At 46.0% G+C, this 14774-nt stretch overlaps 1 protein-coding gene across 1 annotated transcript; it reads left to right on the top strand.

Moving 5' to 3' along the window:
* Positions 1 to 6549: 6549 nt before the first annotated feature.
* Positions 6550 to 12905, top strand: VMO1 (vitelline membrane outer layer 1 homolog). Its single transcript, XM_067469631.1, has 3 exons — positions 6550 to 6760; positions 9531 to 9652; positions 12530 to 12905. Exons 1-3 carry the CDS (start codon positions 6575 to 6577, stop codon positions 12831 to 12833), a joined length of 612 nt encoding a protein of 203 aa, XP_067325732.1. The 5' UTR covers positions 6550 to 6574; the 3' UTR covers positions 12834 to 12905.
* The last annotated feature ends 1869 nt before the right edge of the window (positions 12906 to 14774 follow it).

Below are 14774 nucleotides of genomic sequence, written 5' to 3'. Positions count from 1 at the left end.
TTTATTTTTAATTTTTTAATTATTATTATAGCATAGCATTGCATTGCACTTCATTGCATTGCATTGCATTATATTATTATTTTATTTATTTATTATATTATTTTATTTTAATTTTTTAATTATTATTATAGCATAGCATTGCATTGCACTTCATTGCATTGCATTGCATTATATTATTATTTTATTTATTTATTATTTTATTTTATTTTAATTTTTTAATTATTATTATAGCATAGCATTGCATTGCACTACATAGCATTGCATTGCATTGCATTACATTATATTATTATTATTTTATTTATTTATTATATTATTTTATTTTAATTTTTTAATTATTATTATAGCATAGCATTGCATTGCACTACATAGCATAGCATTGCATTGCATTACATTATATTATTATTATTTTATTTATTTATTATATTATTTTATTTTAATTTTTTAATTATTATTATAGCATAGCATAGCATTGCATTGCACTACATAGCATTGCATTGCATTACATTATATTATTATTTTATTTATTTATTATATTATTTTTATTTAATTTTTTAATTATTATCATAGCATAGCATTGCACTACATAGCATTGCATTGCATTGCATTACATTATATTATTATTATTTTATTTATTTATTATATTATTTTTATTTAATTTTTTAATTATTATTATAGCATAGCATTGCATTGCACTTCATTGCATTGCATTGCATTATATTATTATTTTATTTATTTATTATATTATTTTTATTTAATTTTTTAATTATTATTATAGCATAGCATAGCATTGCATTGCACTTCATTGCATTGCATTGCATTACATTACATTATATTATTATTTTATTTATTTATTATATTATTTTATTTTTAATTTTTTAATTATTATTATAGCATAGCATTGCATTGCACTACATAGCATTGCATTGCATTGCATTACATTATATTATTATTATTTTATTTATTTATTATATTATTTTATTTTAATTTTTTAATTATTATTATAGCATAGCATTGCATTGCATTGCACTTCATTGCATTGCATTGCATTACATTACATTATATTATTATTATTTTATTTATTTATTATATTATTTTATTTTTAATTTTTTAATTATTATCATAACATAGCATAGCATAGCATTGCATTGCACTACATTGCATTATATTATATTATATTATATTATATTATATATTTACCTGGCTCCTACCCTAAACTTCAGCCTTTGTTACCTGGAGGCATGAAAACATGAAAGTGAGCAAAACCAGTTTACCAGTTTTTAAAAACACCAGAATCAAGACAGGAAACAATGAGCACCACTCAGAAACCTGGGAACCCCAGACAGCCTGCAGGGATGTGCCAGGGAACAGAGGGTGCCTCCAGGCAACAACGGCCAGGCGATCTCTATGCCGAGACCCTCACTGATTGACTTTGCGGCTGCAAGACTACTTAATGATATGCAAGCTTGCTAAATGCAACATTCACACATGGGAAATGCATAAAGATGTATGGGTGCATCTACACTGTAGAATGAATGCAGTTTAGCACCAGTTTAACAGCCCTGGCTCAATGCTACGGAAACTTGAGATCTGGAGATCTGGAGGTCACACCTGCTTCAACAGACAAGGGTTCTGTCTCCCACCCTGGACATTATTCCACAGGGAGATACACACACACACACACACACACACACACACACACACTGCACTTGCTTCATTGCTGCAGATGCAGGCGAAGTGTCAGGAGAGAATGCTGCTGAACATGGCCATACAGCCCAGAAAACTCACAGCAAGCCATTCTTTAGTTAGCCCTCCTAAGGCAGCCTTGTGGTTTTCAAAGCAAGGCAACCTTAACCCGCACCAGGATCCCATTCTCTTTCCTTTCAAGGCTGTGTTGCGGAAAAAGGACCAAAAGCCACAAAGGTTAATGATTGGCCCTCGGAAGGGACCTTTGGCCCCAGAAGAAGGACAGGGAGGGAAGAGGGGCCAGAATAGGATGCCCAAGGCCATCTGGCTGACCTCGGTCCAACCGTAGATGGGGGTGGGGGGGCTGTTTTAAAGCTGGTTCTGAAACAGAGGGGCATCTGTTGGGATTGTTTTGTTGGTGCCTTCCTTCCCGAAAGAAGGAGGTCAGACTGGATGGCCTTTGGGGGTCCCTCCCAACTCTAGGATTCTGATTCCAGCTCCCAAGTGGTCCCGGGCTGAGAAATGCAGTTGGAACTACATTTTTAGTCAACATAGATCCAGATGATGGAGTCTGAACTGCATTAGATCCACTGTGTAGATCCATATGCTGCAATCAGAACTGCATTATACGCTCAGTGTAGATCCAGATGATGCATTTCAATGTAGTTCAAGCTGCATTATTCACGCTCAGGTAAAAGTCAAGGCTTCCCCTTGGCATGAAGTCCAGCTGTGTCCGACTCTGGTGCTCATCTCCCTTTCTAGACTGAAGAGCTGGCATTGTCCATAGACACCTCCAAGGTCGTGTGGCCTCGCTCATCTTCATTTCTAGGCCAAAGAACCGGCGTTGTCCATAGACACCTCCAAGGTTGTGTGGCCAGCATAACTGCATGGGACACCATTACCTCCCCGCAGAAGCGGTACCTATTGATCTACTCACACTTGCATGCTTTTGAACTGCTAGGTTGGCAGAAGCTGGGTTGTGCTCAATATAGGTCCATATGATACAGTCCGAAGTGCACTGAACTGCATTATATACTCAGTGTAGATCAGTGCAGATACCTGGCACACACCTCTACCTTTTGCTTGCTGTGTCAGTATGCCACTCCAGGTCAGGAAGAGCCCTCTGACTTTGAAAGACACCACACGAAGAGCGAAGAAACCAATCTTCTTTTATTGAAGCTTAGTAAATAGCCAGAAGAAATAAATGCTTGGAAGAAAATCAGAAGGTTCCAAAAAGTAATAAGTCCATAAAAGGCAGTATCACCAAGCAATGTCCACATGAGAGATACAAGCAATCCAAGACAGTGTTTATCCAGTCAGGAATCCACAGGATGCAAAGACCCTTCCTGGGCTCCCCCACGGCCTCGCCAAATGGTAGACTCCTGCAGCGGTGAGTCTCCCGTGTACCATGCAGCTGTGGACAAGTCTACATAGGGACCACCAAACGCAGCATTGCCCAGACACGCATGAAGGAACATGGAAGGCACGGCAGACTCCTTCAACCAGAGAAGTCAGCCATAGCAGAGCACCTGATGAACCAGCCTGGACACAGCATTTTATTTGAGAACACAGAAATGCTGGACCACTCTCACAACCTCCATGTCAGACTACACAGAGAAGCCATTGACATCCACAAGAAGCATGTGGACAGTTTCAACAGAAAGGAAGAGACCATGAAAATGAACAAAATCTGGCTACCAGTATTAAACAACTCCAAAATTACAACAGCAAAACAGCAGAGAGGAAACAACCAGACACATCTTAACACCTCTCAACAAGAGATTTTCCCAGGCTCAGCCAGGCCTTCAAATGCTAATGAAGGTGATCAGTTGAAACATTTACACCTAGCTCCAGCAGACAAGAGTCCTTTGCCCAACCCCAGCCATTCCACAGATATATAAAACCATTGTCCTAATTCCAACAGACCTCACTACCTCTAAGGATGCTTGCCATAGATGCAGGCGAAACATCAGGAGAAAATGCCTCTAGACCATGGCCATATAGAGAGGAAACAACCAGGCACATCTTAACACCTCTCAACAGAACATTTTCCCAGGCTCAGCCAGGCCTTCAAATGCTAATGAAGGTGGTCAGTTGAAACATTCACACCTAGCTCCAGCAGAGAAGAGCTCTGTGCCCCACCCCAGCCATTCCACAGATATATAAACCCATTGTACTAATTCCAACAGACCTCACTACCTCTGAGGATGCTTGCCATAGATGCAGGCGAAACGTCAGGAGAAAATGCCTCTAGAACATGGCCATATAGAGAGGAAACAACCAGGCACATCTTAACACCTCTCAACAAAAGATTTTCCCAGGCTCAGCCAGGTCTTCAAATGCTAATGAAGGTGGTCAGTTGAAACATTCACACCTAGCTCCAGCAGGGAAGAGCTCTTTGCCCCACCTCAGCCATTCCACAGATATATAAACCCATTTTCCTAATTCCAACAGACCTCACTACCTCTAAGGATGCTTGCCATAGATGCAGGCGAAACGTCAGGAGAAATGCCTCTAGAACATGGCCCTATAGCCCGAAAAAAACCCACAAGAACCTAATAATAATAATAATAATAATAATAATAATAATAATAATAATAATAATGGATAATAACATAGCTGAATATCTGTTATGGATACCTTGATTGTGCTTTTCTGGATTAATGGGGGTTTGGACTAGATGACCTTTGGGGGTCTCTTCCAACCCTAGGAGTTTAATCATCATCATCATCATCATCATCATCATCATCCTTCCTTGGAGGCTTTTAGACAGAGGCTAGATAGACTAGATGGCCTTTGGGGGTCCCTTCCAACTCTAGGATTCTATTATTATTATTGTTATTATTTTACTGACACGAAAGCACAGTATGTCACAGCAAATGAGAGCTATATGCTGGATTTCGTATCACAAAATCAAAATGTCAAACACTTCCCAAACATTTAGGACTGTGCAATGTATTTTTGAATAATAATAATAATAATAATAATAATAATAATAATAAGGCAGATACTGGATGGCCATCTGTTGGAGGTGCTTTGATTGTGCATTTCCTGCATGGCAGACAGAATGGGGTTGGACTAGATAACCTTTGGGGGTCCCTTCCAACTCTAGGAGTTGAATACTGTAATAATAACAATGGATAATAACATAGCTGGATGGCCATCTGTTGGGGATGCTTTGATTGTGGTATAAATTTGATTGTGGAATGCGGTATAAAAGTGAAGCAAATAAATTGTGCTTTTCCTAGATAATGGCAGACAGAATGGGGTTGGACTAGATGACCTTTGGGGATCCCTTCCAAAGATCCCTTCCAAAGGAGTTGAATACTGTAATAATAATAATAATAATAATAATAATGGATACTAACATAGCTGGATGGCCATCTGTTGGGGATGCTTTGATTGTGCTTTTCCCAGATAATGGCAGACAGAATGGGGTTGGACTAGATGACCTTTGGGGATCCCTTCCAAATCTAGGAGTTGAATACTGTAATAATAATAATAATAATAATAATAATAATAATAATGGATAATAAAATAGCTGGATGGCCATCTGTTGGGTATGCTTTGATTGTGCTTTTCCTCCATGGCAGAAGGGGGTTATTATTATTATTATTATTATTATTATTATTATTATTACAAAGGATGGATGGCCATCTGTTGGGGGTGCTTTGATTGTGCTTTCCCCAAATAATGGCAGACAGCAGGGGGTTGGACTAAATGGCCTTTGGGAGTCCCTCCCAACTCTGGGAGTCTAATACCATAATAATAATAATAATAATAATAATAATAATGGATCATAACATAGCTGGATGACCATCTGTTGGGGGTGCTTTGATTGTGCTTTTCCTGCATGGCCCATGGGGTTTTTGCTATTATTATTATTATTATTATTATTATTATTACTACTACTACTACTACGACTACTACTACTACGACTACGACTACAAAGGCTGGATGGCCATCTGTTGGGGATGCTTTGATTGTGCTTTTCCCAAATAATGGCAGACAGAAGGGGGTTGGACTAGATGACCTTTGGAAGGTCCCTTCCAACTCTAGGAGTCTAATACCGTAATAATAATAATAGATAATTAAATAGCTGGATGGCCATCTGTTGGGGGATGCTTTGATTGTGCTTTTCCTGCATGAATAATGGCAGACAGCAGGGGATTGGACTAGATGGCCTTTGGGGGTCCCTCCCAACTCTAGGAGTCTAATACTATAATGAATAATAATAATAATAATAATAATAATAATAATGGATCATAACATAGCTGGATGACCATCTGTTGGGGGTGCTTTGATTGTGCCTTTCCTGCGTGGCAGAACAGGGTTGGACTAGATGGCCTTTGGGGGTCCCTCCCAACTCTAGGAGTCTAATACTATAATAATAATAATAATAATAATAATAATAATAATAATAATAGTAATAATGGATCATAACATAGCTGGATGACCATCTGTTGGGGGTGCTTTGATTGTGCTTTTCCTGCATGGCAGAATAGGGTTGGACTAGATGGCCTTTGGGGGTCCTTTCCATGACTCTGTGACCCTCTGACCATCTGAAGCCATGGGGAGGAAGGAGTGTCCTGGCACCAGGAGAGAAAACCAGAGGTCAGTGCAGATAAGGCTTGTGTTTGCAGAAGGGATTGGCTTGCAAGTGGCTTGTCCGCACCCACGGCAGGGTGGACACTGTGTCCGGAGCGATTGGCCAAGACCCTTCTCGGCCCTTTGATGCGTCTCCAATTCCTTGCGCCACGGGTGCCACCACACGTCTCCCTTGTGCCCACCCCTGAGAAGGCCACCCCATTGGCCACACACAAGGTCCAGTCCCTGGTGCCAGTATAAAGCCTTGGGCAGGGCCTTGAGCTGGCCATTGCTGGCTGTCGCAATGGTCAAGCTTGTGGTCAGCGTCCTGGCCGGGCTGGCGCTCCTGCTCTCGGGGTCCCTGGGGGACTCTACCCCTCCAACGGACTATGGCTCTGTGGCCAGGGTCGACAATGGGGGGCAAAGGGGCAATTGGGGCTCGGTCGACAGGTGCCCCAAAGGGACCTTTGCCACTGGGTTCCAACAAAAGGTAAGTTGGCCTCACCTGGAGAGGATGGAAGGAAGGAAGGGCGGGGCCCTTCGTGGGGTCCCAGGGGTCCAGAGGGGTCCACGGCAGTAGTGCAAACTCACCGGCCAAAGAGAGAGTTCGGACAAGGGGAAAGTCCACAGGTCCCTTGGACCTTAATAATTCCAGGCCGGTCTCCAGCCTCCATTTTTGGGTCAAGGTGACCGAGAAGGCCACTGTCCTTCAACTCCAGCTTGACCCATTTGAAATGGGCTTCAGAGCAGGAGATCATCCGTAGAGGTGTGCTGATGTATGCCAATGACACCCACATCTATGCCTCTCACATGAAACCAATGGGAGAGATTCTCCGCAGGTATGGGGAGGGATATGCTGATGTACGCTGATGACGCCCAAAGCTATGCCTCTCACATGAAACCAATGGGAGAGATTCTCCGTAGGCATAAGGAGAGATGTGCTGATGTACGCCGATGACACCCACATCTATGCCTCTCACATGAAACCAATGGGAAATATCATCCGCAGGCATGGGGAGGGGTGTGCTGATATATGCTGATGACACCCAAATCTATGCCTCTCACATGAAGCCAATGGGAAATATCATCCGCAGGCATGGGGAGGGGTGTGCTGATGTATGCTGATGACGCCCAAATCTATGCCTCTCGCGTGAAGCCAAAGGTAAATATCATCCGCAGGCATGGGGAGGGGTGTGCTGATGTATGCTGATGACGCCCAAATCTATGCCTCTCGCGTGAAGCCAAAGGGAAATATCATCCGCAGGCATGGGGAGGGGTGTGCTGATGTATGCTGATGACGCCCAAATCTATGCCTCTCGCGTGAAGCCAAAGGGAAATATCATCCGCAGGCATGGGGAGGGGTGTGCTGATGTATGCTGATGACGCCCAAATCTATGCCTCTCGCGTGAAGCCAAAGGGAAATATCATCCGCAGGCATGGGGAGGGGTGTGCTGATGTATGCTGATGACGCCCAAATCTATGCCTCTCGCGTGAAGCCAAAGGGAAATATCATCCGCAGGCATGGGGAGGGGTGTGCTGATGTATGCTGATGACGCCCAAATCTATGCCTCTCGCGTGAAGCCAAAGGGAAATATCATCCGCAGGCATGGGGAGGGGTGTGCTGATATATGCTGATGACACCCAAATCTATGCCTCTTACATGAAGCCAATGGGAGAGATAATCCGCAGGCATGGGGTGCGGTGCTAGAGGTATGCTGATGACACCCAAAGCTATGCCTCTCACATGAAGCCAATGGGAGAGATAATCCTATGAGACTGGACAGCCATCTGTTGGGAGGGTTTTGATGGTGTCTTCCTGGATGGCCCTTGTGGACTCCTCCAACCTTAACATCCTATGATTATATTATGTTGTATAATAATAATAATAATAATAATAATAATAATAATAGATTATATTTCTCCACAAACCTTCTGCCTATGAGGCTGGGTGGCCATCTGGCGGGAGGGTTTGGATGGTATCTTCCTGGGTGTTCCAACCATAGGATCCTATGATTCCCTTCTATTCTAATAATATTATTGTATTATATTATATTTCTCCATTAACCTTCTAAGGCCAATGAGGCTGGATGGCCATCTGTTGGGAGGGTTTGGATGGTGTCTTCCTGGGCGTTCCAACCATAGGATCCTGTGATTCTCTTCTACTCTATTCTAATATTATTATATTGTATTATATTATATTTCTCCATTAACCTTCTAAGGCCAATGAGGCAGGAGGGCCATCTGTTGGGAGGGTTTGGATGGTGTCTTCCTGGATGGCCATCTGGCGGGAGGGTTTGGATGGTGTCTTCCTGGATGGCCATCTGGCAGGAGGGTTTGGATGGTGTCTTCCTGGATGGCCATCTGGCAGGAGGGTTTGGATGGTGTCTTCCTGGATGGCCATCTGGCGGGCGGGTTTGGATGGTGTCTTCCTGGATGGCCATCTGGCGGGAGGGTTTGGATGGTGTCTTCCTGGATGGCCATCTGGCGGGAGGGTTTGGATGGTGTCTTCCTGGATGGCCATCTGGCGGGCGGGTTTGGATGGTGTCTTCCTGGATGGCCATCTGGCGGGAGGGTTTGGATGGTGTCTTCCTGGATGGCCATCTGGCGGGAGGGTTTGGATGGTGTCTTCCTGGATGGCCATCTGGCGGGAGGGTTTGGATGGTGTCTTCCTGGATGGCCATCTGGCGGGAGGGTTTGGATGGTGTCTTCCTGGATGGCCATCTGGCGGGAGGGTTTGGATGGTGTCTTCCTGGATGGCCATCTGGCGGGAGGGTTTGGATGGTGTCTTCCTGGATGGCCATCTGGCAGGAGGGTTTGGATGGTGTCTTCCTGGATGGCCATCTGGCGGGAGGGTTTGGATGGTGTCTTCCTGGATGGCCATCTGGCGGGAGGGTTTGGATGGTGTCTTCCTGGATGGCCATTTGGCGGGAGGGTTTGGATGGTGTCTTCCTGGATGGCCATCTGGCGGGAGGGTTTGGATGGTGTCTTCCTGGATGGCCATCTGGCGGGAGGGTTTGGATGGTGTCTTCCTGGATGGCCATCTGGCGGGAGGGTTTGGATGGTGTCTTCCTGGATGGCCATCTGGCGGGAGGGTTTGGATGGTGTCTTCCTGGGTGTTCCAACCATAGGATCCTATGATTCTCTTCTATTCTAATAACATTATTATATTGTATTATATTATATATGAGGCTGGAGGGCCATCTGTTGGGAGGGTTCGAATGGTGCCTTCCACCTTCATGTCTCCCTCCTTCTCCTTCCAGGTGGAGTCGTACCGGGGTCCCACCATAGATGACACAGGAGTCAACGGCATCCGGCTCCTTTGCACGCAAGGCTGGGGCGGAAGTGGACAGAAGGCCCACGCCGTGGAGTCCGAGAGTGGACAGTGAGTCTGGAGAGCATGGGTGGTGCACACGCGTGTGCAAAGGGGAGGGGCCTTTGTCTGGGGGGCTTTGGTGACACCGTTTGCACATGCACACAACCGCAAAGCCCTATGTGTCCCGTGGTTCTGCACAGGGTTCCCATACTTCCTCCTCTTCCTCTTCTCTCGATTTCTCCTCTTCTTCCTTTTCCCTTCCTTGTTTTCCTCCTCCTCTTCCCTCATTTTTCCTCCTCCTTTTTCTCTTTCCCCTCTTTGCTCTCTTCCTTTCCTCTTCTTCTTCTTCCTATTTCCCCTCTTGTTCCTTTCCTCTTCCCTTCCTCTTCCCCTTCATCTTCCTCCTACCCCTTCTTCCTTCTCTTCTTCATCCCCTTCTTTCTCATTTTCCCCATCTTCCCTTCCTCTTCCTCCTCTTCTTCTTCCCCTTCCCCTTCCTTTCTTCTTCCTCTTCTTCCCTTCTTTTTCCTCCTCCTTTTCCTCTTTCCCCTCTTCGTCCTCTTACCTTTCTCTATCTCCTCCTCCTCTTCCTCTTCTATTTCTCCTCTTCTTCCTTTCCCCTTCCTTGTTTTCCTCCTCCTCCTCCTCCTTCCTCCTCCTTTTTCTCTTTCCCTTCTTTGCTCTCTTCCCTTCCTCTTCTTCTTCTTCCTATTTCCCCTCTTGTACCTTTCCTTTACCTTCCTCTTCCCCCTCATCTTCCTCCAACCCCTTCTTCCGTCTCTTCTTCCTCTCTTTCTCATTTTCCCTTCCTCTTCTTATTTCTCCTCCTCTTCTTCTTCCTCTTCCTTTCTTCCTCCTCCTCTTCCCTTCTTTTTCCTCCTCCTTTTCCTCTTTCCCCTCTTCCCCATCTTCCCTTCCTCTTCCTCTTTTTCCTATTTCCCCTCTTTTGTCTTTCGTCTTCCCTTCCTCTTCTTCCTCATCTTCCTCCTCCTTCTCTTCTTCCTCATCCCAGCATATTCTTCCTTTGAATTACTACCACCTGGCAGGCGTTACAGGGTGACAAAGGCAAGGACAAAGAGAGGCAGCTTGTACAATGGCAATACAGCTATTCTATTCTATTCTATTGTATTCTATTGTATTCTATTGTATTCTATTGTATTCTATTGTATTCTATTGTATTCTATTGTATTCTATTCTGTATTGGTGTATATGCCCAGTGTTGCTTGAGTATCACTGGGACTTCTGCTTGCCTACTTTCTCCATTCTCCGGTTCTGAGAAGGAAGGCCTTCCTTACAATGTCATATTATTGCCACCTGGCAGGCGGTACAGGGCGACAAAGGCAAGGACAAAGAGACTGAGAGGCAGCTTTTCTCTTAGAGTTGTGGCTATGTTGAACTCCGTGGCTTCACATTGGTGTGGCATAGGGGGCTGTGCAATAGTGTGTGATTACAATGTGGAGGGATGGGTGTGTTGTTTTGCAGTGTGTGTGTGCTGGGGAAGGCATTGACTTTCGTTGTGCAATGTACAATGGCAACAAAGCTATTCTGTTGTATTCTAATTCTGTGTGTTCGTGTGTTGCTGGAGTGCCATTGGGACCACCGCCTGCCTACTTTCTCCCTTCTCCAGCTCCTTGCAATGCCTTATCATTGCCACCTGGCAGGCGGCACAGGGTGACAAAGGCAAGGCCAAACAGACTGAAGGATAGCTCCTATCCTAGAGCTGTGGCCATGCTGAACTCGCATTGAGGTGGCATTGCGGATTGTGCAATACCAATGTCAATGTGGGTGGGTGTGTTGTGTTGCGGTGTGTGCTGGGGAAGATGGACAGCCTGGCAGTATACGCAGATGCTACCCTTCAAGTGACTGCCGCGCCCCTCCTCTGTTTCTGCTGACCTTTATACTCAAGAAATAGGTCATGGAAAGTACTCTCTTTCCAGCCACCCTCCCTTGACCTTTTGATGGAAAGTACCTTCTTGTACCTGCAAACTCTGCGCTTAACCACAACCTTTGGCTTAACCACAACACAACTTCCTATGTGAATTTGAACTTTGTATGACCTCTACATGCCACATCTTGTTTCTTAAAAACATTTTCTTCCGTGTTGCTCTTTTTCTACAGAGGAAGGGTATATTTCTCTTGCAATAGCAATGTGAATGTGGGTGGGTGGGTGTGTTGTGTTGCGGTGTGTGCTGGGGAAGATGAACAGCCTGGCAGCATATGCAGATGCTAACCTTCAAGTGACTGCCGCGCCCCTCCTCTGTTTCTGCTGACCTTTATACTCAAGTAATAGGTCATGGAAAGTACTCTCTTTCCAGCCCCTCTCCCTTGACCTTTTGATGGAAAGTACCTTCTTGTACCTGCAGACTCTGCGCTTAACCACAACCTTTGGCTTAACCACAACACAACTTCCTATGTGAATTTGAACTTTGTATGACCTGTACATGCCACATCTTGTTTCTTAAAAACATTTTCTTCCGTGTTGCTCTTTTTCTACAGAGGAAGGGTATATTTCTCTTGCAATAGCAATGTGAATGTGGGTGGGTGGGTGCGTTGTGTTGTGGTGTGTGCTGTGGAAGATGGACAGCCGGGCAGCATACGCAGATGCTAACCTTCAAGTGACTGCCGCGCCCCTCCTCTATTTCTGCTGACCTTTATACTCAAGTAATAGGTCATGGAAAGTACTCTCTTTCCAGCCGCCCTCCCTTGACCTTTTGATGGAAAGTACCTTCTTGTACCTGCAGACTCTGCACTTAACCACAACCTTTGGCTTAACCACAACACAACTACTTCCTATGTCGATACCAGGCAAGATTCTGGAAAAGATTGTTAAGGAAGTGGTCTGCAAACACTTAGAAACACACCTGACTGTGTGTGCTGGGGGAGGCCTTGACCGTGGTTGTGCCGTGTCCAGTGGCACTGAGGCCCTTCTCTCTTTTTGCTCTGCAGGTGGGGCGAGTGGTCGGAGCCCATGTGGTGCCCCCCCGGGGGCCGGCTGGAGAGCTTTGCTCTGCGAGTGGAGGAGGAGCGGGGGGTGGCGCAGGACCGGATGGGGGCCACCAACGTGCGCTTCACCTGCTCCGGGGGGGAGGAGCTGGAGGGCCCGGGCCTGGACTATGGGGAGTTTGGCCCCCCCAGCGCCCCCTGCCGGAAGGGCTTCTGCGGCATCCAGACCCAGGTGGAGCCCTTCCAGGGGTACTTCAGCGACGACTCCGCCCTCAACAACGCCATGATGTTCTGCTGTGAACGATGAGCCCCCTCCCCCACACCCTGGCCCTCCCTCACCTCAGACAGGTGTTGGCAATAAAGGCGAGAGAGCCTCTGAGCATGTGCAGAGTGGTCATTGTTCCCCTATTCCAACGCTTGGCAGAATGCATCTAGCAGAGAGAGAAGTACCTCAGAGCATGTGCAGAGTGGTCGTTCTTCCCCATTCCAACACTTGCCAGAATGCATCTAGCAGAGAGGGAAGTACCTCTGAGCATGTGCAGAGTGGCCATTCTTCCCTATTCCAATGCTTGCCAGAATGCACCGAGCAGAGAGAGTGTGTATATGTGCCTCTGAGCATGTGCAGAGTGGTCATTCCTCCCCTATTCTACCAGAGAGAGAGGGGGGGTGAGTATGCCTCTGAGCATGTGCAGAGTGGCCATTCTTCCCTATTCCAATGCTTGCCAGAATGCACCGAGCAGAGAGAGTGTGTATATGTGCCTCTGAGCATGTGCAGAGTGGTCATTCCTCCCCTATTCTACCAGAGAGAGAGAGAGGGAGTATGCCTCTGAGCATGTGCAGAGTGGCCATTCTTCCCCTATTCCAATGCTTGCCAGAATGCACCTAGCAGAGAGAGTGTGTATGTGTGCCTCTGAGCATGTGCAGAGTGGTCATTCCTCCCCTATTCTACCAGAGAGAGAGAGGGGGTGAGTATGCCTCTGAGCATGTGCAGAGTGGCCATTCTTCCCCTATTCCAATGCTTGCCAGAATGCACCTAGCAGAGAGAGTGTGTATGTGTGCCTCTGAGCATGTGCAGAGTGGTCATTCCTCCCCTATTCTACCAGAGAGAGAGAGGGGGTGAGTATGCCTCTGAGCATGTGCAGAGTGGCCATTCTTCCCCTATTCCAATGCTTGCCAGAATGCATCTAGCAGAGAGAGAGCATGTCTCTGAGCATGTGCAGAGTGGCCATTCTTCCCCTATTCCAAGGCATGCCAGAATGCATCTAGCAAAGAGAGAGAGAGAGAGTGTGTGCCTCTGAGCATGTGCAGAGTGGTCATTCTTCCCCATTGCGACATTAGCCAGAATGCTTCTGAGCATGTGCAGAGTGCTCATTCTTCCCTATTCCACTGTTTGGCAGAATTCATATAGCAGAGAGAGAAGTACTTCTGAGCATGTGCAGAGTAGGTATTCTTCCCCATTCCAACACTTGCCAGAATGCACCTAGCAGAGAGGGAGAGCATGCCACTGAGCATGTGCAGAGTGGCCATTCTTCCCCTATTCCAAGGCATGCTAGAATGCATCTAGCAGAGTGTGTGTGTGTGTGTGTGCCTCTGAGCATGTGCAGAGTGGTAATTCTTCCCCAGTCCAACATTAGCCAGAATGCATCTAGCAGAGAGAGAGAGAGAGAGAGAGAGAGAGAGAGAGAGCCTCTGAGCATGTGCAGAATGGTCATTCTTCCCCATTCCACTGTTTGGCAGAATTCAACTAGCAGAGAGAAAAAGACCGCTGAGCATGTGCAGAGTAGGTATTCTTCCCTATTCCAACACTTGCCAGAATGCATCTAGCAGGGAGAGAGAGAGAGAGAGAGAGAAAGAGTGCCTCTGAGCATGTGTAGAGTGGTCGTTCTTCTCCATTCCAATGCTTGCCAGAATGCATCTAGTAGAGAGAAAGGGCATGCCTCTGAGCATGTGCAGAGTGGCCATTCTTCGCCATTCCAACATTAGTCAGAATGCATCTAGCAGAGGGAGAGAGTGTGCCTCTGAATATGTGCAGAGTGCTCATTCTTCCCCATTCCACTGTTTGGCAGAATTCATATAGCAGAGAGAGAAGTACGCCTGAGCATGTGCAGAGTAGGTATTCTTCCCACTTCCAACACTTGCCAGAATGCATCTAGCAGAGAGAGTGTGTATGTGTGCCTCTGAGCATGTGCAGAGTGGTCATTCTTCCTCATTCCAACATTAGCCAGAATGCATCTAGCAGCGAGAGAGA

The sequence above is a fragment of the Anolis sagrei genome, chromosome 6, assembly GCF_037176765.1.
Source record: "Anolis sagrei isolate rAnoSag1 chromosome 6, rAnoSag1.mat, whole genome shotgun sequence".
NCBI lineage: Eukaryota > Metazoa > Chordata > Lepidosauria > Squamata > Dactyloidae > Anolis > Anolis sagrei.
This window is presented reverse-complemented; position numbering and strand designations above follow the sequence as displayed.

Bases quoted from the DNA above. Each gene is read 5' to 3' on its own strand.
- VMO1 (XM_067469631.1), top strand. From the start codon at position 6,575: ATGGTCAAGCTTGTGGTCAGCGTCCTGGCCGGGCTGGCGCTCCTGCTC. The intron at 6,761-9,530 runs GTAAGTTGGCCT...TTCTCCTTCCAG, and splicing joins CCACTGGGTTCCAACAAAAG to GTGGAGTCGTACCGGGGTCC. The intron at 9,653-12,529 runs GTGAGTCTGGAG...TTTGCTCTGCAG, and splicing joins GTGGAGTCCGAGAGTGGACA to GTGGGGCGAGTGGTCGGAGC.